Source organism: Patiria miniata, unplaced genomic scaffold, assembly GCF_015706575.1.
Source record: "Patiria miniata isolate m_02_andy unplaced genomic scaffold, ASM1570657v1 HiC_scaffold_18, whole genome shotgun sequence".
Lineage (NCBI taxonomy): Eukaryota > Metazoa > Echinodermata > Asteroidea > Valvatida > Asterinidae > Patiria > Patiria miniata.
In genome coordinates this window covers 10,594,222-10,617,001 of record NW_024037056.1, presented here as the reverse complement: position 1 = coordinate 10,617,001, position 22,780 = coordinate 10,594,222, and the positions used below count along the sequence as shown (strand labels likewise).

Genomic DNA, 22,780 nt, shown 5'->3' with positions numbered 1-22,780 from the left:
TGTAAGGGGTTAGCCTTGTATTTTGACCAAATTAAGGTAAATTTAGATTTTTCTCTAAAATTAAAAATTGTATGGGGTTAACCTTGCATTTTGATCCAAATTGGGCAAAATTTGATTTTTGTGAAAAACATAAAAATTGTAAGGGGTTAGCCTCGCATTTTGACAAAATAAGGGCAAATATTGATTTTGCTCTAAAAATAAAAATTGTAAGGTGTTAACCTTGCATTTTGATCAAAAAAGGGCAAAATTAGATTTTTCTCTAAAATTAAAAATTGTAAGGGGTTAGCCTATACATGTACAGTGATAGTTAGAACAGTGTTTTACATGTAATGTGTGTTTTTGTCTTTTTTTTATTTTGTTATAAAAATGGTCAAGAACTGATGAACAAGCCTACAATAAGATTTTTGTGAAAAACATAAAAATAAGATTTTTGTGAAAAACATAAAAATTGTAAGGGGTTAACCTTGCATTTTGATCAAAAAAGGGCAAAATTTGATCCTTCTCTAAAATTAAAAATTGTAAGGGGTTAGCCTTGCATTTTGACCAAATTAGGGCAAATTTTGATTTTTGTGAAAAACATAAAAATTGTAAGGGGTTGGCCTTGCATTTTGACCAAATAAGGGCAAATTGAGATTTTTCTCTAAAATTAAAAATTGTAAGGGGTTAGCCTTGCATTTTGACCAAATTAGGGCAAATTTTGATTTTTGTGAAAAACATAAAAATTGTAAGGGGTTAGCCTTGCATTTTGACCAAATAAGGGCAAATTGAGATTTTTCTCTAAAATTAAAAACTGTAAGGGGTTAACCTTGCATTTTGATCAAAATAGGGGAAAATTTGTACACATGTGTACATAACACAATTACTGGGACAGAAACAAACAAAATCCTTTTTTTCATGGGTTATGGATGCAAACCTTTATTTTCAAGCGCAAGTCGTGTCTTAATACATGTACAGTGATAGTTAGAACAGTGTTTTACATGTAATGTGTGTTTTTGTCTTTTTTTTTAATTTTGTTATAAAAATGGTCAAGAACTGATGAACAAGCCTACAATTTTTAACAATGCTACAGTAATGTATTTACAGTAAAAATCTACTATATGATAATTCCGGGCTTATACACACAATTTGAAATGAAAGTGATGCAACAAACTGAGGTATATTAATGTCAAATTAAGAATCGCAGAACACGTTTATTTCTGTGTTTTAGGAATTCATCCATTTTGGCTTTGTCACTACCAGGTAATATGACATTGTTGCAGTTTGATGACTTTCAGACGATTCGGCATTGGGGTATAGTGGACTAATGGCTTTCCTCCTCGACAAGAAATTATTAATATCTGGGTCGATAATTCTCTTTCCTCCACCACATAGTTGCCAAAAACTGTCACAAAAAGTTTAAATTCATCAGGACAGAATAACCATTTGTGAAAAGTCTTGTGCGGATAGACCTTAAAGATGCAAAGATAAAGTGCATTCCTAATTTGAAATTGTCCTAAAAAGCAATTACAAACAAATGCTTTTTAACCAAAAGCTACATTCACACATCAAAAATGCAACCTTTTCACTTTTCTTTCAAAGGACCTAAAAAAAAAACCCGGCAGTTTCTTTTGGTTTAAACCGTTTTTATCTACCATCTTGACAGCGCATTCCAATTTCCAATCCACAGTGTTCCAACAAGTGTCAAAAACATCAACACATCTATAAACCAAAGTATTGTCAGTTCGTCAAATTATTTGGTTTTCAACATAATCAATTTCTACTCCGGAATTCGTCTCAAGGTACACTTTTCTTCTTCCACCGGAGAGCAACATTTTGAAGAAACGAAAGTGCTGGACATTTTTGTTACCTTCAACTTACTCACAGATTTTCACTCACAAAAATAAAAACATTTGCTTAATAATCACTTCAAAGACAAAATTATGTACTATGATCATAAAAAAGAAGCGCTAGTTAATCGCTTTGAACCTATTTACATAATCATATTAAGAAAATCCCTACTGTTTTGGACAAAATGAACTGAAATGTCAGTAGATGTCAGCTTAGATGATGAACTACATGTACAAGTGTCTGTAGCTGATGGAATAAAACGTTTAGTTAACCAGAATGCAAAAAGTTGACAACTTTCAACTGCTTGTAAATTACAGACAATACTACAAGTCATTGGAGTTTAAAAATTTGTGGGTTTTTTTTCGCAATGCTTTTTTCCTGGTAATTCATATTCAGTGACCCTTTTCAAACTTCAGGAGAGAATTATAGAAGCCTTGGTATTTAATTTAGCCAGACGTAACAATTTTTTTTCTCAGATAATAAAAAAAAATTTGAAATAAAATTTGTTTGGGACTCCAATCAAACAATGTTCAGAGAGCCGCTAAGCGCAGACATCTTCTGCTAAGCACAGTTAGGTTACCAGCTCAAATGCTATTTATTCTGCATTGAATATGACTGGATCCCAGCCGATTCTCGCTTAGCACGTAACCTTGCTTGGCGCAGAATATCTGCTGAGGAAAAACATGTTACCAGCCAAAATGTTAAAGAACTCTATTGGATGTCACTGGTGCCCAGCTGATTCTCGCTTAGCGCGTTAGCTTGCTTGGCACAGAATATCTGCTTAGTAAAAACATGTTACCAGCCAAAATGTTAAAGAACTGTATGGGATGTCACTGGTGCCCAGCTGATTCATGCTCAGCGTGTAAACTTGCTAAACACAGAATATATCTGCTTAGCAAAACCAGTTTACAAGCCAAAAAGTAATGCATTGTATAGTGTTTTTCACTGGTTCCCTGCTGATTCCTGCTTAGCATAGAAATCTGCTAGCAGTATTTTCCGCTTAGCAATTCTCTGAAAGTTGTCCATAGACCTACATGTATGTGTTAAACTAATGGTATTAAAAGAATTCAATTTGGTGCAGTGCTATATCTCAAGCGCAATGTGTTTTTTATACATAGTAATTGAGCAAACCTATAAATACGCGATTTTTAAAACTAAACTCCGAAAACTCTTAAATTTCAATCAAAGATTAAATATGAAAGTCACAAGTTCTAAAAAAATTCAAGAAAATAGTTTAAAATACTGTTGTTTTTTTAAGAATTCATTACCATTATTTAAAGGTCAAAGGTTATTACTAGCCTGGCTGTTTTCCCACTATAGGCATAATACAAGCGTTTCAGAGGCTACACAACTTTTTCAGAAAGAAAGTAAAAACATTATTATCGATGTTTATTCTTTATCTTACAAGCAAGGCTAACATTATTTTAGCATACACGATATAAAAAGCAGAACTGAATTTTCGTTAGTGTTTTTTTTTTAAGTATAGTATTTTCCTATTTCATACATTTAAATATTATACAATGGACTACAAATGACGAATCGTAGGATTTAGTTTTTCCAGAAAGGAAACAAAAAAGAAGGGAAAGAATGCTTGACGTTCGGGGAATTGATTTCAGTGTTACTGCTGTAACTTTTATGCTGTGTTTTGATTAAACAACGTGAACTAGTTCTTCAATTTTTATTGACTTCTCAGGAATTTTTCACAAGGAATTTCAAAAACCCAGCATGTGAAGTTGAACAAATGGCAGATTCGTTGAAATTGACTCTTTCGAAAAACAAAACTGGGCCATTCAAGCCCCAGTCCAATCAAAATCCATCAAAACACTGCAGACCAGACGTAGGATTTTATAGGATACGGGAAAGTTAGTCCCCAAAAAAGGTTCGAATATAAAATCTATCTGACTGTGAATTTTTATTTCCGAGAACATGCTAAGAAGGTGGGTGAAAAAAGCATGGAAGATTTGGGAACTACGTACGACACTTAAATAAAAACGCACCGAACTTGGCACCACGAGTAAGCAATCGACACCGAGAAATTGAAACGAAATTTACTTATTTATATCAAAGCTTTTTTTGTTTTTTTTGTACAAATCCTTGAGGCACTGGTTTTCAACAATCTCTCTTTTTTTTAACGTTTTGTTCAGTGGACGCGTACACGATAATACTATACAGTCACACACACATTCTAACTACATGTACATGTACATCAACCAAATTCAATCCACGTTTCTAATATTATTTTTTTTTCATTATGAATGAAAATAAACTGAGGTAATAAAAATGATCAATAAGTCTCTACCAACTTCCCAATGAAATAATTTTGTCTTTTTCCCCCACTTTTTGGGGCACAAGAAACAAAGAAGAGAACAAGTACAAAAACACCAGAAATTATTGCCCAAAAAGGTGAGTGAATTTCTAACGCCAATCAATTTTGAAGGAAGTACACTAAGGGGAAAAAGTTACAACAGGGAAAGAATTTCAATCTTTTACCCATGATTTAAACTATTTGATAATTCCTTCAATAAAATCTCGGTAATGGCAGTTAATAAAAAAAAAGTGATCAGAGCCCAATTTCATGAGACAGCCGAGCACAGATTGTAAAGGTAGAGTGGACCATTTGCAGCTATCAAAAACGTAACCGACCAAATTATCGTTAATCTTACTTGGTTGAAAGATTGTACAGACACTAGACTCCCTGTGAAATTATTCCTTCTGGCATGCTGTCATTTTGAAGAAAACAACAAAAGAAGGTCATTTCCAAAGATGTGCCAAGTGACACATTTATTGAAAATTTCCGTTAGTAGTTGCTGGCTTGATATTGGGTAAATCCGTGAGTGGGTGCAAGCTTTGACACGACGCACAAATGAATGCACGCACGCGGCGGCTATTCGCTGGTTCAGTGTGTGACATCACGCAGCCAAAATCGGCTGCATAAGAATCGTGTCATGATTTCGTGATTGTGTCACAAGAGGGCGCAATTCAAAATAGACTCGGCAACTTTTGGACTGACATCAAGATCCAGAATGTTGTGGTTTTCTCAAAATATACAGCATTCACAGAGCTAAACCTTCATCAAGTTTTGTACTTGTTAAGCATCCGGTCTTCAGATTTTAAGCACTTTTGTTGCTTCAAATGAAAATCAATGCACAAATGACAAATGGTCCATTCTACCTTTAACTTCATAGCTAAATCAGGTTACCGGCTAAAATGGCATGGAATACACTGCCTGTGACTGGTACTTGGCGCATATAAAATTTGCTCAGCAATACTTTCTGCTTAAAATATTTTCGCTCCACGAAATAAGTTAAGTGTATAGCTTCAGTGGTGAATAATAGCGGACAACACAAATTCTTCTCAGTGTAAAAGTGCAATTTCTTTTCATTCTCTGTAAAAAAACAGTGGCCTCTAAAAAGCTTTTTCCTGTACTGTGAATGATTCAAATCATTTCAATGTTGGGGAAAGACCAATACAGAAACTACAGCTACCGAATAAAAACATTTCGCAATTTTTTTTTTACAAGTTCCCCTAATTCTCCAAACACTATACACTCTTTCCAGCATTTAAAAGCCAACCAACAAAATAGCAAAAAAAACAATAATCCAGTCAAAAAGTTTCAACAAAAACGACACTCTTTGATTCAAGCAATGCATAGAAAAATACAAACTCAGTTCTGCTTGGAGTATTAATTTTTACAAGACTAGACGCCCATCGACGATTAACTCTAACCAATGTTTCATAACTCTATTTCATACTGTGAAATGCCTTATGATTGCTGGTCCCAGAGAACTGGTCTAGTGTCCTCTTCGTTCCTATCTCTCTGACTGACTGACTGACTGGTACTTGTGAGCCGGGCAGTGCTATTGTATAGGATTACCCCGTAACGCCAATGAATAAGCTAAATCCGGCCCGTAGTGTAGATAGGCCATCAGCCTACCGGGTATTCCAAAAATTGTGGCCGCCGGTATCAAATGAGGTGAGTATTCGTCAGAGCGATTTTTGGCAAGGTATACACCTCCAGAGTTGGAAAATATGCGATACAAATGCAGCATTGCAGTGTTGGCAGCTTTTTGGGTGTTATCGCCCTTCTTCCAAAATGTCCATCAAAATGCTTCTTACCACTCGAGGGGCGGTACATACTTTGCGCATGCAGCCTACTATCATTTATGCCCTGATTTGATACTGACCAAACTCCAAGGCTGATGGCCTAAGACCAATGCATGAAGACTTCAACATAATACAATTGAGAGTACTCTGGAACCAGCTTTACTGAACTTGCCTCATTTTGTTCTTCGCAGTTCACGAAACAAATTCTTTACCAAATCTACTCTCTCCACATATCAGCACCTGACCTGGACGACAAAAGAAGCCAGAAATATAACCACCGAGAAAAAAAATCCATAAATTCCTTCATAAGTTAACGGGGAAGAAGAAGAAAACAACAACAACAAAAAAGAGAAAGAAAAAAAGAACTAGAACAAAAGCTGTTTCTTTTATGCATAGAATTCCTTGGTGTCTTTCCAGTAAGTCGTGGGATCCTTGACTTTGTGGGGCTCGTCCAGCGAGTAGCTGCCTTCGTCTTTCTTCTTGACGCGGTAGATCATGAACATGATGATCAGGATGATTGTGATCAGGGTGAGTACAACTGCGCCGACGAGAGCTGAAGTTACAAAAAAAGAAAGACACAAACTTTCGTGATGAGTTACAAGTCTTGATAACGACAGGCCGATAGTGGAACGATCTCAGGGATAACAAGGACTGTCCAATGTAAGGGTGGGAAATTGCGACTTCTTTTAAATAATTGAATTCATGATCAGAGAGCTTGGGTTTGAATCCAGGTGTTGGTTACAATTTGTGTCCATGGGCAAGCAGCTTTACTCATATTTGTTTCTCTCTACCCTGGAATGGGTGTCAGCTTTTGGTAGTTGGGGAGTTTCCCAATCAAGGCTGGAAAGTATGGTTAAAAGGAATGCGACTCATGATTCGAAATCAGAGGGTCAAAGTGTGTTGCTGGTCACATGTTGTGTCCTTGGGCAAGCCAGTTTACTCTATTTGCTTCTCTCTACCCAGGATTAGTTACAAGCATTAGCTCAGGAGTAATCTGAGGAATCTGATCCGGCATCCCATCCAGGGGAACAGTAATATTTCTTCTTTTCATACTAAGAAACCTGAAGATACATATCCAGATGCTAGTCAGCTATGTTGTGTCCCTGGGCAACACATTTTACCCTAATTTTCTGGGCATGGGTTCTGGCATTGGTTACAGATTAAACTGGTGGACTTGAATATCTTTACGGGGGAAGAGAAATGTCATGATTGGTCTTCTTGCACTTGGAGTAAAACATGGGCCTGATGAGCCATTAGATTGGTTTCTTTTTTTTTACTTACCGGCTAAGAGAACGGGGTTGCTCAGAATCATTTCAAAGAAGTTCTGTTCTTTCTCCTTCTCGTCTTTGACGCCAAGTTGGTTGTTGTGATTGACGTCGTCGTTGATGGAGTTGGACATGGTGGTCTTGCCGTCGCCGGGCTGCGGCTTGGCGGTCATCGTCGTCGGGAAGAAGATGTCGTTGTCCGGGTTGCCCTTGTTGGGTCGCGCCGTCGAAGCGGTGTCTGGTTTCTGCGCGGAGGGAGAGTAATGATGGAAAATAGTCGGGAATTTGAACAAAAGTAGGCGACAAAAATTTGGAAAAGAAGGATTAAAATGAATGCAACACTGGGGTATAGTAGTGTGGGCGAAATTACCGTCTGCCTCAAGAGTGTGTTCAATGAAAATGAAAATTAAAATCTATCAGGATTTTCAATTTCTACTTACAACTGGTTTTGGTTTCTTAGTGGCTGGTACAGATGGTTCACCTTCACTGGTTGGCTCGGGTTCTGTAGTGACAACGTTGGAAGACAAAAAGTCATCAAGATGTTCAATATTTCAAATATTCTCCTAAAACAGTATTGTAAAGAAGACAACGATAGCAATCTTCAGATTTCACAAACGAGTGTCTCCAGCTACTGTCTGATGCTCCCCGACGTCTGATCAGCTTTTGCAATTTTCCGATGACAAGTGTCGTCAACTCTATCGCAAGTCCTCGCAAGCGCTTCTCAAGTCAACCACAAGTCATCCCGTCTCAAGTCAAGTTGAAAGCTATTCGTATGAAGTGTGGCCAAGGCATTCCACTGTAGTTTGATTTCCCGTTACTTGCGGCCACATTTGTGAACCGAGTTATGCATGACTTGACTACAACACTGCACGCCACTCATTTTTGCAAAGCTGCGTGTTGTTGCATTCGCAGAGGTCTCTACCCAAAGTACCCTGGCAGGATCGGGCTAAGGCAGAGATTTCTTTCTGGACCCAAAGGGCCCAATCTTCTGTCCTCTGATTGACTGAGAAGCTGATTATTAATAATGCCTAAAATTGTCAATTTTGGGTCAACCTCAACAAGGCAAGCTGAGCTTTGCTCTTTCGTACTGACCTGTACTGCTAGGTGCCACCGCGATGCTCTGCGGGTCCACGTTGAGCGTCACGGACCCGTCCGTCAGGGCCCGGTCATTCAGGCCTTCCTGGATAGCGGTCTCGAGGTCAGTGGACGTGACGGCCGCGTCCTCGGGGAACGTGATCTTGGTCTTGACCACCAGACTGCCCGAGGTGATCGAGACACCCACGCAGGACTCCGTCATGCTGGTCAGCTGGTTCTGCTGCAATCTGTACGTCAGCTTTGCAAAGCAGAAGAAGTGGACATAAGATTAGAGCTGCGGTTCAATAGTTACGGAGCTCGACCCGTGCGCTACGGTACGTGGGCCCGAACCCCGACGGGGAACATGGGGCTTGTGTTCTTGGGCAAGGCACTCAACTACAATTGCCTCTCTCCACCCAGGAGTACAAACGGGTACCTGAGACCAGATTGCACTGACCTTGTGCTGCTGCAGAAAATGGTCTCATAGCCTGATGACCAGGGGTAATAATTAGAGCTTTAACTCTTGTGCTTTTGGTGCAATTTAGCACACATCCGCTAGGTATGCCGATGGACTCCAGCTGAAGTGTATTGGAGGATGCATTAACTCCCCAGCCAAGTAAACACTGAAGTGCATAAGAGGACACTATCAATGCAACTGATTTGTGAGGGATTAGGACATGTAGTAGGGCCTGGGAATCTCATTTTGGACTTGCCATTTGACTAGGAGAGGGAAGAAAGTCTTCATTTTTTTCCAGTTTTTTTTTTTTAATAAGTCATCAACATCTACCGGTATATTTTCAAATTGAATACAGTCATAATGATTCGATAAACAAAATCTATTAAAGCGGCTTTATGTACAGCAGTCTTTTTTTTTTGCAACTAGGAGGTCAATGACATACCAAAAGAATGAACCATGTTTATATCAAGGACTTTTCAAGCATGTGCGTAATTCCATTTAGTGAACAAAATTTGGGGAAATTAAAAGACATGCGGACAGGCAACCCTTCAAAGTTTAGAGTTGATTTCGAAGTAATATGAATCGATTCCAAAGAGTCACCCGGGCGTAGTGGTGGTGAACCATTCGTGCCACAACAATGTATCGAAATACAAATAAGGGGCAACTTGAACAGTATCACTGACAGCTAAAAGGACAGACAAACAAACAAACAAACGTACAAACAAACAGACAGACTTACCACTGAGCAGACTTGGCCAAAGACCTGCATGGACTGTATCGAGTTGGGGTCATTGTACTCCTCGACGAAGACCGCCTTCTTGTTGCTAATCTTCATGATCCTCATGGTGTTGTCGAACGACGGCTTGACGGGCGCTGCAGAGAGGAGGGGAAAATAAATAAGATGAACGAGGAATTAACAAGGAGTGAATTCGTGATCCTGATGCTGTTGTCAAATGACGGCTTGACTGGTAGGGTACTATGAGAGAAAAACGAATAAGAGACACCTAAATCAGCAGATGAGTGAAATTTTGACCGAGCATCACCGCCCCTAAACCTGGTACATGTAGCTTGCTCTGCCATTCAGTGTTGAGGGTGAACATGTTTTCTTGTACCGAAGCTTACATGAACATGGTCCTTGTGCTCTTGAGCAAGGCACTTTACACTTTAGCAAGGCACTTTGCTTCGTCCTTCGGATGGGAGGTAAAGCCGTAGGTCCTGTGTGCACGTTAAAGAACCCAGTAACACTTATCGATAAGAGAAGGGGTTTGCGCCGGTGTTTCTGGCAGTGGCTGCAATATATGCGCCGCAGCACCTTGTATACCCTTTATAAAGATGCTACATAATGGGTCTCATATTTCTCATAAATTTCATTTACCTGTTGTTAAAAAAATATACATAATTACCAGCGCCTTGAGTACCTAATTGTTGGTAGATAAGTGCGCTATATAAGACTCCGGTATTATTATTATGAACAAGAAACTGTAGTATTATATAACATTATCCATTTCTCTCGCCCGATTTATGCACTGAAACATGTGCAAAAAAAAAACAACCAAATTAAAGTATCGACACATTTATGAGTACCAAAGTGTGCCATTATTTCGAACCGGGAAGTGTAGTGCAAACAAATGGTGTACCGGTACGCGCGCGTGTTGGTTCACTGGCTGAATCGCGCGCTAACGTCTTTTAAACACATAATTGTGCGCGTGATGTATTCACTTCGGTACTCTCTGATAAAGACTAAATCCGTGATGATTTCATTTCTACAGGAGAAATTTGAATGCCATTGGGTGAGCACAAAAGGTTGTTGAACCTAAAGCAGGTCAGCGCCCAATTTCATAGAGCTGCTTAAGCAGAAAATTTGCTTAAGCACGAAAAAACATTGCTTAGTAAAATTAGGTTACCGGCCAAAACTCCATGTGATGTACATTGCTTGTGACTTGTATTTAGCTGTTGTTTACTTAGCATAACAATCACATGGAGTTTTGGCCGGTAACCTGATTTTATTAAGCAAGACGTTTTTGTGCTTAAGCAAAGTTTGTGCTTAAGCAAAGTTTGTGCTTAAGCAGCTCTATGAGGTGCTTAAGCAAAGTTTGTGCTTAACCAAAGTTTGTGCTTAAGCAGCTCTATGAAATTGGCCCCTGGTACCTATAAAAGTAGGTTATGACACATCTGATCTATTTTTAATTGCACAGAAATGTTCTGTTCCTTTTTGCCGCCACCCCCCCCCCCCACCCAAAAAAGGTACATTTACATCTGCATGAGCAAGGTTCTACTATACATTAGCACTAATGTGATGCTGTACATTTACGATCAGCCTTTAAACTCGCAGGTGGCACAACAATATCCCAAGGTGTCACAGAACACATTTCATTCTCTGCCCTTCCTTGCCCTTCAACTACACGTAAATAAATGAAAAGCCCCCAACCTTAAACCCACTGAGGTGAACTGCACTACCGCAGGCGGGGCAGTGTTGAAAGCCTTGCACTTATTGACTGGTTTTTGAAGAGATGTTTTCGTGTTGTACAAAAAAAAAAAATTCTTTTCTTTTTCCAGTCAGAGTGCAAGATTGCGGAGAGGGGTACCAGGAACAAGCTGGTTAACGCGTCCCGGAGGTAAACTACGTGTACGTGTCTGCAGAGATTTTTGTCAAGAATGCGTTCATGTTTATTGCACTGAAGTGGGCAAATGTAAACATACATGTACAGTGGCCCTGAGGGGCCATGGTGAAGTTATGAAATGTTCACAACAACGTTTTGCGAATGTTTGGCAGGCAATGTGACTTATTCTGTCAATGATGAGAAATGTGCCCACAAATCTTCCCATGAGAATTTCCTTTTTCAGGGGCATTTTTCAAACTATTAACTTCGATTGGGAGTATGTCCTGTCTGGGCCACCATACACACATATTTTTTCCGTCAACATGGAGAGCTGGAGATGCCTTCGAAGAAAACAGTCGGGAAAGCGATTTCAACGTCAGAAAGCTGCTCCTTAACTGACCTTTTTAGTTCATTAAGCTCGATCTTGGGCACGCACCGATGGAGAACAATATTGAGGATCGTCAGCGTATTTTTGCTCCTAGATTGAACACTGCTATTCTTGAAACAGCTGTTAGAAGGCTTGACATTTAGTCGGATGTTTTTGGAAAATGGCAAGTTCGGTCAATAGTGCATATCAGTCGGACTCGTAGAGAAAAAAAAAGGTCGATTGTGCAAGCCGTTAATTTAGAATCGAAGATAGGTTTTGAAATGCCGTCATGACCTCTTCTCTTAAGTCGGGCATATTTTTTTGCGGCGGTGGTTTGTCTTGTTTTGTAGTTGAAGAAATCTGAATGCCAAAAAATGCCAATGGGATTTTTTTTGTTGATTTTATGGATCTGACAATGAATTTACAACATGAAGGCCTATAATAATCTTGGCTGTGGTTAAGACATCTGCACTAGTCAGCAGAAGGTCGTGGGTCCAAGTCCCACCCTAACCAGCTTGTAAACAATCTTCTTGCAGCAATAAGGCCTTTGCCTATTATGATGGTGAAAGGCAAGTCCCAAGATTTGATGAAATATTTGACATTTTCAGAAGCCTTTTATTCCTGTTCTACTGGTATGAACTAATTTTCAACCTCCACAACAAAACTTTAAGTCCTATTTACTTTTCTTTCTTTTTTGTAAGTACAATATATAACCCTTGGCTCTCTGGCTAAGATGCAACCTCAATCCTGCAAAATCATCCAATTGCCACCAAAATTACAAAAATGTAGATCTATTCAGCCTCAATCCTCCAAAATTATCCGTTATTTCTTGACATTAGTCTGTGGAGGGTGACCACTGCCTCAATCCTCCAAAATCCTCTGCCAATTACTGCTACATGTATGGTTTAAAGCAGTGCGAATGGCGTTTAGAAGCAGTGTGGATGAAATATGAGAAAAACACAGGGCTGATTTATGCATGGCTGAACATAACCAGTGCAGGATATGGCCTACTGGCTTGATGTAATGCATCTTCCACACAAAAAGCGATACATCTTTGCCATTCATCCTCAATCCTCTAAAATCATCCAAAACCGGCAGGAGGATTTTCGAGAATTGAAGAAAGTAAGGGTAAAAAAAAAAAAAAAAAATTAAATAAAAAAATGGAAGGCAGTCAAGTTTGAAACTTACAGACACCATTCTACTAATAATTTAAAAAAAAACATGAGAGAGGATACAGACTTGTTTTGATACACCGTGTAAATCAAGCAAGACTTTCCGGACATTGACTAATTCTACATTTATGTATGAGCACCTGCTGCAGATAAATGATTGCTGTTACCACAATCACTTCAGCCTGTGGTGCATTTATAATCTGTCTCAGCAGTGTCCGACCGTGTTTAACCAGCACAGCCTACGCAAACTTTTTTTGAAATCAAAACAAATGAAAACCAACTGGAAAGGTTTCTTTGTCTGAGTCACTCGCAAACCCCCCCCCCCGCCCCCCAAAAAAAACCCCACCTAACGTGCCTTATTAAGGGAATATAACATTTGCAAACGTAAAAAAAACACTACCAAATTATTTGGAAAAGCCTTGCTGGACTGTTAGTGAATTGCAGTCTAAAGCATCCTAAAAAATTGTGGCACCAGGTGTGCTGAAATTTTCAAGAAAAGTGGTATCATTTTCCAACACTGGCTTTTTTACCATTACCATGGTAATGGTAAAAAAAAATTACCATAAAATTTACCATTTTACCGTGTGCTGAAATTTTCAAGAAAAGTGGTATCATTTTCCAACACTGGCTGTTTTCAAATACTGCCCGCAATTTACCATATTTAGTTAGTCTGCATTTTGTTTGCAATCAATTACACATCTATGAACGGGTACAAGCCAGCTAGACTGGTTTCCTGACCTTATAATTCCCTGATGTCTATAAATTGCTCCGTTTCTTCTTAAGTAGGGTCAGAGAACCAGACTACAAGGACATGATTGTTTTCTCAGTTTTTTCTAGCATCTACGAACACAAAACTTCAAACAAGTCAGTGTAACAATATTTGCTATCAGATATTAACCCCAGAATCCAGCCATTTCTGAAAATTACAGCAAAAGCAAATGTTGTATATTCCCTGTAAGAGTCGGTATAAAGAAAGAATACATGAACATACCGGTACATGTACATGTAGGCTACATGTACATGTACGTGTTGAAAATTGAAATGCTATGGACAAGAGTCTGGAAAAAAGGGGGGAAAAAAATAACAAAAACAAAGGCTGTTTCGGCAAATTGCCAAAACAGACGAAAAAGTCCCAAGGATAATACTGCATGTGTAATGAATTACCAACCCACTGCGTTCATGTTGGCTTTTTTTTGTGGGTCCAGACCGGACTTGGGGGCCTGAAAAAGAAAAGCTAGAATTTCACGCCGAGTTTCCAGGATTTCAAGATAAAAAGTAGTTGGGATGTGAGAAAAAGCCAGCAGGGGTTAGAGACCGTGGCTGGCACGAACAGGGACAAGGGTGTGAGATTAAAGTGTCGTTGGTTATTATAAAGCTGGAATGCTCGCCAATCGCCCAACGGCTATGGTGTGACTGTAATTGTTTTCTCTCTTCTTAAAAAAAGCCTCCATTTGTTACTTTTGTAGTGGTTGACTTAAAAACAGGCAAGGTTGTTTAACCCTCCTGCTGACTGAACAGTCACAGACAGTCAAACAATCAATCCTCTTCCCCTGCCATGCCTTCTACACAGACTAGTCACCAACAGACAAAAGCAGGCAAGTGGTGGGCACAGCTGGCTTATCAATCACCTACAGTCAAAGCATAGCTGTACCAAGTTACATAAACAGTCACAGCCAGTCAATCCTGCTTTATGTAAGCTGGGAGCTCTAACTGTTACAAAACAGTCACTTGACTGATTTTGACTGAAAGGACAACTTGGCACAGAGTGTACATGTATGTATGTTTGCATAGGACAGTTAAGGAAAAGAATGTTAATTGTTATTCTCGGTCTATATTTTTTATCCTTCTTTATTTTCTATCTTTTTTTTTTACAGGAAACGTGACTTTATTCTGAAATAAAACGAACAAGTTGTACTAAAAAAACAATCTTGTTGTTTTTGCAGTTGTGGTGCTAAAACACAGATTATATATATTCCCCAACGAGGAAATCTGTAAACTTTAATTTTTTTTCTTCTTTCTTTCGAACTGTAGTGAGTGAAAATGTCAACTGGAAACATCCAATTTCACGGTGCGTGGCAGTTTGCCAATTGCTCGGATCATGTTTTCCATCATACACGTAGAATATTGCTCTATAGAGTGTGGATTGGACTGGACCCAAAGAATCCACTAGAAATTTCCTTGTTATGGCTTCCTATTGTCAAACCATAAATATTCGGAGCAGGCTCGGCAGAAGAACTTGTAAATAAACAAGTCAAGTTTCAAGCCTGCCGAAATTCAACTAACAGTTTATCACACAAAAGCTCAATATTAGGTTTTTCCCTTTGGTGAGTTCTGTTGTGAAAGCTGTCAAAGCTTGCTGAATCCTATAAAATCCAACAAAAGTACTGTGTGGATACACAGTACTTCTGTAGGTATGAAACCTACTAAAATCCATCAAAGCCGAAGTGTTGGTCTGCTCAATCCAACAACAATGTGCAGATCTTCCAATGCAATCCAACCGAATCTTACAACAGAGCCTACATTATGAGTGTGAACATGCAAAGTCTGCCAAATGCAATAATATCCCACGGAATCCAATGGAATCCATCATCAAAGTGCATCCAACTACAGCGTTCAAAGTGAAAGCCTGCTCAATCCAACAGAATCCACACTCCATTTTGAGCGTAAGCTTTCACAGCAAAGCAACGTCAGCAAAATCCACAAACTCCGTGTAGGACTGACCAGCACAACCCAAACAGGACCCAATAGCAAAAAAATACTGCTTAGCGATTTTTTTGGGAGCCCAGCTTAGCAAAATTAGCAGAATACCAGGCAACAGCAATACACACAACATGAGATTTTTGGCTGGTAACCTGTATTTGCAAAGCATAATTCTTCCCTGCTTAGCAAAACTCTGTGCTTACATGTACCGGTACATCGAAATTGGCCCCAGATTCTAACAGTTAGATCTTGTTAGGTTACACAAGGTTAAGGTTAGACAACTCGTACACAAAATCTTGGACGTGGTCTTCCCAATGACACAAATCAAGGATGTCCACTGACACTCCCTGAGGTCCAAGCTCCTTGAGACAACCAATTATCCTCTTCATGGAACAAGGTGACCCTCCTCGCATCACATTCACTCGTCAGTCAGATTAAAGCGCGACACCGACCGGCCCTGGTAGCTAATCCCTTTTTGATGACATACTGCCTGGTGGGCCGAGCTGCGGCCAATGTTTAGGATCGAAGATGAAGATCGAGGACTGTCGCAATTTTGAAGCTGGAAGACTGGAGGTTTGTGAGAGTTGTTCTGGGGGGGGGGGGGGGAGTATTTTCAAGTTGGGGTTGGGTGCAAGTTTTGACGAGTGGTACCAGAGAGGGCAGAGTAATGGTTCAATTATTCCGTTTCATATTTCTGATGATCGGGCTAAAATTGCCTTTAAAAAAAAAACACATTCCAACCCTTCCCAAAAAAAATTAACAAATAAAAAATTAAAAAAAAAAAAAAAAAGTAAAAATCCTACAATAAAAAAGAAGAAGAAATACAGTATGTAAACGCCTACAAATATCTAAAGAATTTTTAGATATTTAAATTTGTTCACTGTAGGAATGTCTGATTGTCCGACTAAAAAAACTTGTGAATAACAATTTTAAAGTGGCTGCGAATCTAGCCGTCCCACCCATACAGTAACGTCTCAATTAATGTGTGTGATGAGCCACCACTTATTGTCAAGTACCTTTAATGACAAGACTTGTTTTGGTTATTTACGCCGGCCTTCGGCAGGCTCGGGTTGATAGTTGCAGGGCATATGGATGCCGAGACTGGCGCCCGCCGAGCTGGCCAATTAGTGAAAGGTGAAACGCTCAGGTGACCGGACGCAGTTGAGTTGACTTTAATGGGCGTCCGAAATGAGATGGGAAATTGCAGAGGTTTTTATTTTTTGTGGGGGGGGGGTGGTGTTTGTTTGTTTGTTTGGGTTTTTTTTCAATGGAAAAAGTCTGAATTTACAGGAAGCGAAGTGAGTGTACATGTGTGTATTTTTCATGAGGAGTTTTACAAATAATATTATTGTTTTAAATTCAAGTTTTGTACTTGAAGTTAAATGCTTTGGCATAGTACAGTATTCTGTGTTCCTGTAAATTAATGCACCCTTAGGGAGACATTTATTCATTGTACAAGTTACCGTATACCAATAGGGAGACAAGGTACCGGTATGTACAATGTAGATTAAATAGACATTTCAATGTCTCTGTGATGTTATAACTCCTCTTTGGAGGCAAATTTTTTATTTCGATTGCTTGTGGTCCGACACATAAGAAAACCAAAATTTGCAGGGTTAGGATAAAATAAAATAGGGGTTAGGGGTCTTAAAGTTTGATAATTTTTAGGCACAACCTTATGGGAAAGTTTCACTATTGGTACCATTCTCGGTATTATTTATACCAATACCTCACACATGATCCACAGCCAAATTCTCAATAGATTCAAGTAAGTATTCCAACAATTTTCTCTTGATAAACTACACATAGTTCCCTCGGCCCTACTTTGTCAAATTCCAATGTTACACGTGCATAGGTCGGATGAAATATTCAATGAAAAAAATGTCAAAGAACACATGTTTTCCCTACAGAGGATCACTCCATGAGGCTTATAAGCCCTACATGAACATGAAACCCCATTTTGTTTTACTAAAATCTTTTAATAGTTTCTTTTCTTCACTGGTGAACAGCCAAAGAAATTAACAGGGTCGGAATGACACAGCCCTGCATAAAAGCAAGATTTTATTTTTATTGCAATCCCCTAAATTTCTTTCCTTCATATTTCTTCCCCCTCTTTGACCAACAGCGAAAGAAACGAACCAAGTCTGAATGGAACAGCCCAGCGAGCCAGTAAAACCTGCGGGGCTACATCCCGCAGTCCGGCCGGTTTCCACCGAATGCCGTAAACACGAACCTCTGGTACGGGGCCCTTTCATTTCTTGTAATATGAACCTGCCTGGATTTTGGATCTGGGACTAGCAGACAACATTATGATGATTCTTATTGCAGGGGTGGACGTGTTGAGAGGTAGTTTGGGTGAAAGGCACAGATGGAAATTGCCGTAAGTGCTGTTGTTTTTTTGGCGCGGCAGCAAAAATATTTTAAAGGGGATTCTTTTTCATACAGCATCATTTGCTGTTTATGCATTTTGTTATTTTCTAATACTAACACCACTCCAAATCCAAAGGAGAATTTTCAAAACCTAACCTGTTGAACTTTTGAGCTCAGTGGATAAATACACTTTTCCAGAATACAGTGAAAAACTGCGCACAACCTTTTGATCATGAAACACTCTTTCGTCAATGGCACTCTTTATTTCCAAAAATCAGTCAACTGACTGATTGCTGGAAATCTCCTACATTTTTTTATTTCTTCTAAATGACAGCAAGCCAGACGGAATAATTTCACAGGGTGTTTAGTACCAGTACTGATAATTTGGTACCTTACTTTTGGGATAAATATTATGCCTTTACATTTTGTAAGTTCAAAGTTGGAGCAGTGTTGTTACACTATGGCAGCCCAAAAAAATATTTACTTCAGTTTCAGAGAACTTACATGTAGAATGTTCTAAGATGTGATACAAATGATTCATAAGCTAACAAGAAATTTCACAAAGTTCACCAGATGAACAACAATCCAACAAATTTGCTCCTTGTTGGGTTTTGTTAGAAACAGGATGAGATTGTCAAATTTTGAAGAAACTGTTTGAACATTTTCTGAAAATATAGTAAGAAGTTTGGATGAAAGATCTGAAAGATGCATTTCTTTCTATACTGACAATGTCTTTCTCTCAGATTCAAAAAGTCTGAATTCAGGCAATAGTCTGAAAAATCTCATGCCTGTTAGACACAGTAGGCTTTAGCGTACACATAAACGATGAAGTGTGCAAGCTGTACAGCGTTTGAAACAACAATTTCTCTAAGTTCACGGAGGCAAACGGCCTCACTTTACCCCAGCCTTGGTGCCTTCTTGAAATGTCTTTTCCGTCCGACCGTAATTCGATTTTCTAATAAAAGAACCCATTAACTGGGAATTAAAAAATAAATAGCCTCCCCCCGTTCGGTTCGCAAACGACAAGCCAGGCCTGCATGTTGGGTAGATGCAAATAGGATAACGAACAATTTTGGAAAGGGACCGGTTTAGGCCGGGTACCGACTTCAATGGTTACTGCCCTGCAAGTTTCTGAACCACGTCCGATTGTTTTTCTTTGAAAAGGAAGCAATCCATTTACCTGGATGTGGTTTGCCGGTCTGTTTCGTTTTCACTCTCCGAAATCCCACAGAACAGAAAGTAAGCAATTCTATTAAGTTCCCCCGTCCAGTTCCTGCCTTTTATGCGAGCCATTCTTGGCATGACCTATTTTTTGTTTACTCCCCCCCCCCCCCCCAAAAAAAATTGTTCCCCATTTCAAAGTCGAGTTTTTCTAACCCAAAGTGACAGGCAGTAGTTTAGTCAACCAGTGATATCAGGTTTCCTTACAAAAATCTCCATTGTGTTACATCCGGCAATGCGTTATTGTATCCAAGTTTGTCACACAAACCAAAAAAAAAAATCCCTCATTTTCCCCTCAATTTAAGAGAATAATGGAACATAAGGAAAGCGCCCATGACCCTATGACCCCTGGTAGGGATGGAAATGCAACGATTTCGACGATGCAACAAAAGCTTCAACGGTTTCGACAACGCAACAAAAACATCGGCCAACTGTAGCTGTGTTTTGTAACCAGTTCCAACTTCCTCATTCTTGTTACATGTCGATAACCAAACTAGAGTAAAAAAATGCTTCCAATTTATTTCAGTTTCATTTCCCCAAAGCAGATCAATCAGTTTTTCTCATTTCAAATCAGTTTTTCTCATTGAGGGGAGACTGAGAACTTCTTTGTGTTCCAGAGTCGCTAATCCAAAATGCTATCATGTTGGGTGTTTATAAAAATGTACGATACTTTTTGTTCCTTACTCTTTTCTGCTTGTTTTACCTAATTCCTAACGAGTCAAATTTAGGGTCAAAAGCGCGACATTTTCCCGTCCCTATTACCTTGCTACACGTAGTTTGTAAACTGCCATTTAAGTATCATTAACTTTACCCCGTAGGCACTTTTTGCTAGGATCCATTCTCAATCCTGCAAAGTCCTCCAACTGCCATCCTTTAAAAGTCGGATTCAGCCTCAATCCTCCAAAATCATTTGTGATGTCTTGAATGTTTTCAATCGAGGGGTGACTACTGCCTCAATTCTTCAAAATGCTGCGACGTTGGAGCAGTGCCGGTGATATCCAGAAGCAGTGCGGATGGTATCTGGTATAACGTGGGCCTCAATTATGCACGGCTGAACATAAACAATGCTGGGTACGGCGTAACACCTCGACACAATGCATCCTCCAAAATCAACAGACACTTTCTTGCAATTCAGCCTCAATCCTCCAAAATCCTCCCAAACCGCCTGGTTGATTCTGGAGAATTGAGGAGGATTAAGATTAACCCTAACCCACCTCCCTCCTCCAAAATCCTCCTGGCGGTTTTGGAGGATTCTAGAGGATTGAGGATGAATGGTGATTGAATCAAATGAGGATTCTGGAGGATTGAGGATGAATGGTGATTGAAGCACATGAGGATTTTGGAGGATTGAGGATGAATGGTGAATGAAGCACAAGAGGATTTTGGAGGATTGAGGATGAATGGTGATTGAAGCACAAGAGGATTTTGGAGGATTGAGGATGAATGGTGATTGAAGCACAAGAGGATTTTGGAGGATTGAGGATGAATGGTGATTGAAGCACAAGAGGATTTTGGAGGATTGAGGATGAATGCATTTTGAGGCAGGACTGTCTGATGATTTTGAAGGATTTGGCGTTGGTTTATCCTTCATTTAAACACGAGTGCAAAGTTTTGGGATGAGGAGGATTTTGGAGGATTGAGGATGAATGCATTTTGAGGCAGGACTGTCTGACAATTTTGAAAAATTTAGGCGGAGTTGCAAAATTTTGAAGGATTTTGGAGGATTGAGGATGGTTGTAAGCAACAAGGGCCTAGGGGGTTAGGGTTAAGATTAAGGAAGGTTTTTTCCTGAAACAACTGATCAATATCTTACCTGCAACTTTTGTTCCCGGTCTGTCTGTCCCTGATCCCAATTCGGCCGGTGCGTCTGTGTTGTCTTCGTCGTCGGGCGTTTCGCCTCCATCGGGTTCGGCCCCGTCCCCACTACTGCCATCAATGTACATAACATTGTCCTCATCAGCTGCCTAAATGAGACAAAAATTGAAAAGACTATAAAGTATAAACCACAAAATGGCAGTAAAAACATAACACCCTGAAGTGTGATTTTGTGCATCTGTGATAAACTGTGTTAAGTCCAAATTAAGGGTTTAATCTTTTCAAATTTTTTAAGCAAAATATTTACCAAGCCGAATAAAGTCTTAAAACATTTTTAACAAAATATGTACAATTAGATCCATATAAATATTTATAATATATTTTGTAAGCAATTAAAAAAACCTTTGGATTTTTTTTTACCACTTTGTAAAAAACATCTTTACTTAACATTTATATTGGTTACAAAATCTGTACAACTTTGTAGTAGGCCCTAAAGTCTGTACATATTTGTATCCAATCTGTAAATACCGGTACCATGTGGAAAAACCTGAACAGCTAATGTAATATCTGTGTACACTGGTAATCAAACAATGTACATTTTTATTGCATCGCAGCTATTAATGTGGTTTATGAAATTCCCACAAGAACTTCAACAGTTTGAAAAAGATTAAGCATGTTTGCATCAAAAGCTTATTCACCAGCAGAGGCCTTTGTTTAACTGCAAATACTTGATCATCCCGAGGACATACCGTACATTGTAAACGCAAACTGAATCAATTGTATGCCACAACCAGAACCTTCAACAACAGTTTCCTCCCCAGGACAATCAAGGATTGGAACAGTCTCTCCTACCTTAATCTAATATTTATCGAAACAGAGAAAACATCACATTCACAATTTTTAGAGTTCGACTTTTCAAATTGTTTAGTGGTTCCAAATACAGGGTGAATAAAAAAAAAACGAAACCCAAATGTCAAAAGTTCTGCATGTAGCACTTTCAAAATATAGGATATGAAAGCCCAATTCATAAGCTTTCTTTTAGTACAAGAATCATTCAAATCACTCATGTACTTTTCAAGTTACGGAATTTTAAACACAACCACCGTTTTAAGGTTCTGTCCATGTATCACAAAAAAGTTCAGTGTTCTTTCAGCAAAACGAAACCAAATCACATAGGGATGTGAGTGAATTGTTTTCGTTTTGATGAAACTGAAAGAACGTACGCCTTTTTTGTGATCCGTGGACAGAACTTTAAAAACAGTGGTTGTGTTTAAAATTGAAAAGTACAAGTACAGTACGTGAGTAATTGGAATGATTCATGAACTAAAAGAAAGCTTATGAATTGGGCTTTTTATATCCTAGATTTTGAAAGTGCTACATGCAGAACTTCACTAAAACAATGGTCCCGCCATTTGGGTTTCGTTTTTTTAATTCACCCTGTAAATATTTGTCTCCGTTGTTGAAACTACATGGACTCCACGCCCAAAACTATTAACCAAACAAGCTGGTCTGATGTTTCCCGATTTGAGGCCTTGCCAATCAACCTCTTCCGATTCAATACAGTAGATTATCGTTCCAAATGTTAGGGGGTGTCCAAAGATTCTTGGCACCATAATTTGTTGTCTTGCTGGAATTATTTCTCAACGTGTGTGGCAACCCATCCCATTTTGAGTGCGATAGCCTATGGCATGTACATGACATGGCTGGTGCAAGACACCAGATTCAGATTGCAATGAAAACAAACACGTCAAAATGGCTGGTTCATGAAGGGCGGAGTAGACTTGCTCCAGTCTTTTCGATATTGGGTT

General features: G+C 39.2%; 1 protein-coding gene across 1 annotated transcript; it reads right to left on the bottom strand.

The window, feature by feature from the left end:
* Positions 1–883: 883 nt before the first annotated feature.
* LOC119724564 (syndecan-3-like) lies at positions 884–21,122 on the bottom strand. The gene is made up of 6 exons (XM_038195665.1): positions 20,971–21,122; positions 9,467–9,600; positions 8,289–8,529; positions 7,637–7,698; positions 7,213–7,441; positions 884–6,484 (listed from the first exon to the last, which is right to left on the bottom strand). Exons 1-6 carry the CDS (start codon positions 21,098–21,100, stop codon positions 6,318–6,320), a joined length of 963 nt encoding a protein of 320 aa, XP_038051593.1. The 5' UTR covers positions 21,101–21,122; the 3' UTR covers positions 884–6,317.
* Between the last annotated feature and the right edge of the window lie 1,658 nt (positions 21,123–22,780).

Coding starts and splice junctions, on each gene's coding strand:
- LOC119724564 (XM_038195665.1), bottom strand. CDS start 21,100: ATGTACATTGATGGCAGTAGTGGGGACGGGGCCGAACCCGATGGAGGC. Junction 9,601..20,970: donor ACCGGGAACAAAAGTTGCAG/GTAAGATATTGA, acceptor TCCTCTCTGCAG/CGCCCGTCAAGCCGTCGTTC. Junction 7,442..7,636: donor CTAAGAAACCAAAACCAGTT/GTAAGTAGAAAT, acceptor CCCTCCGCGCAG/AAACCAGACACCGCTTCGAC.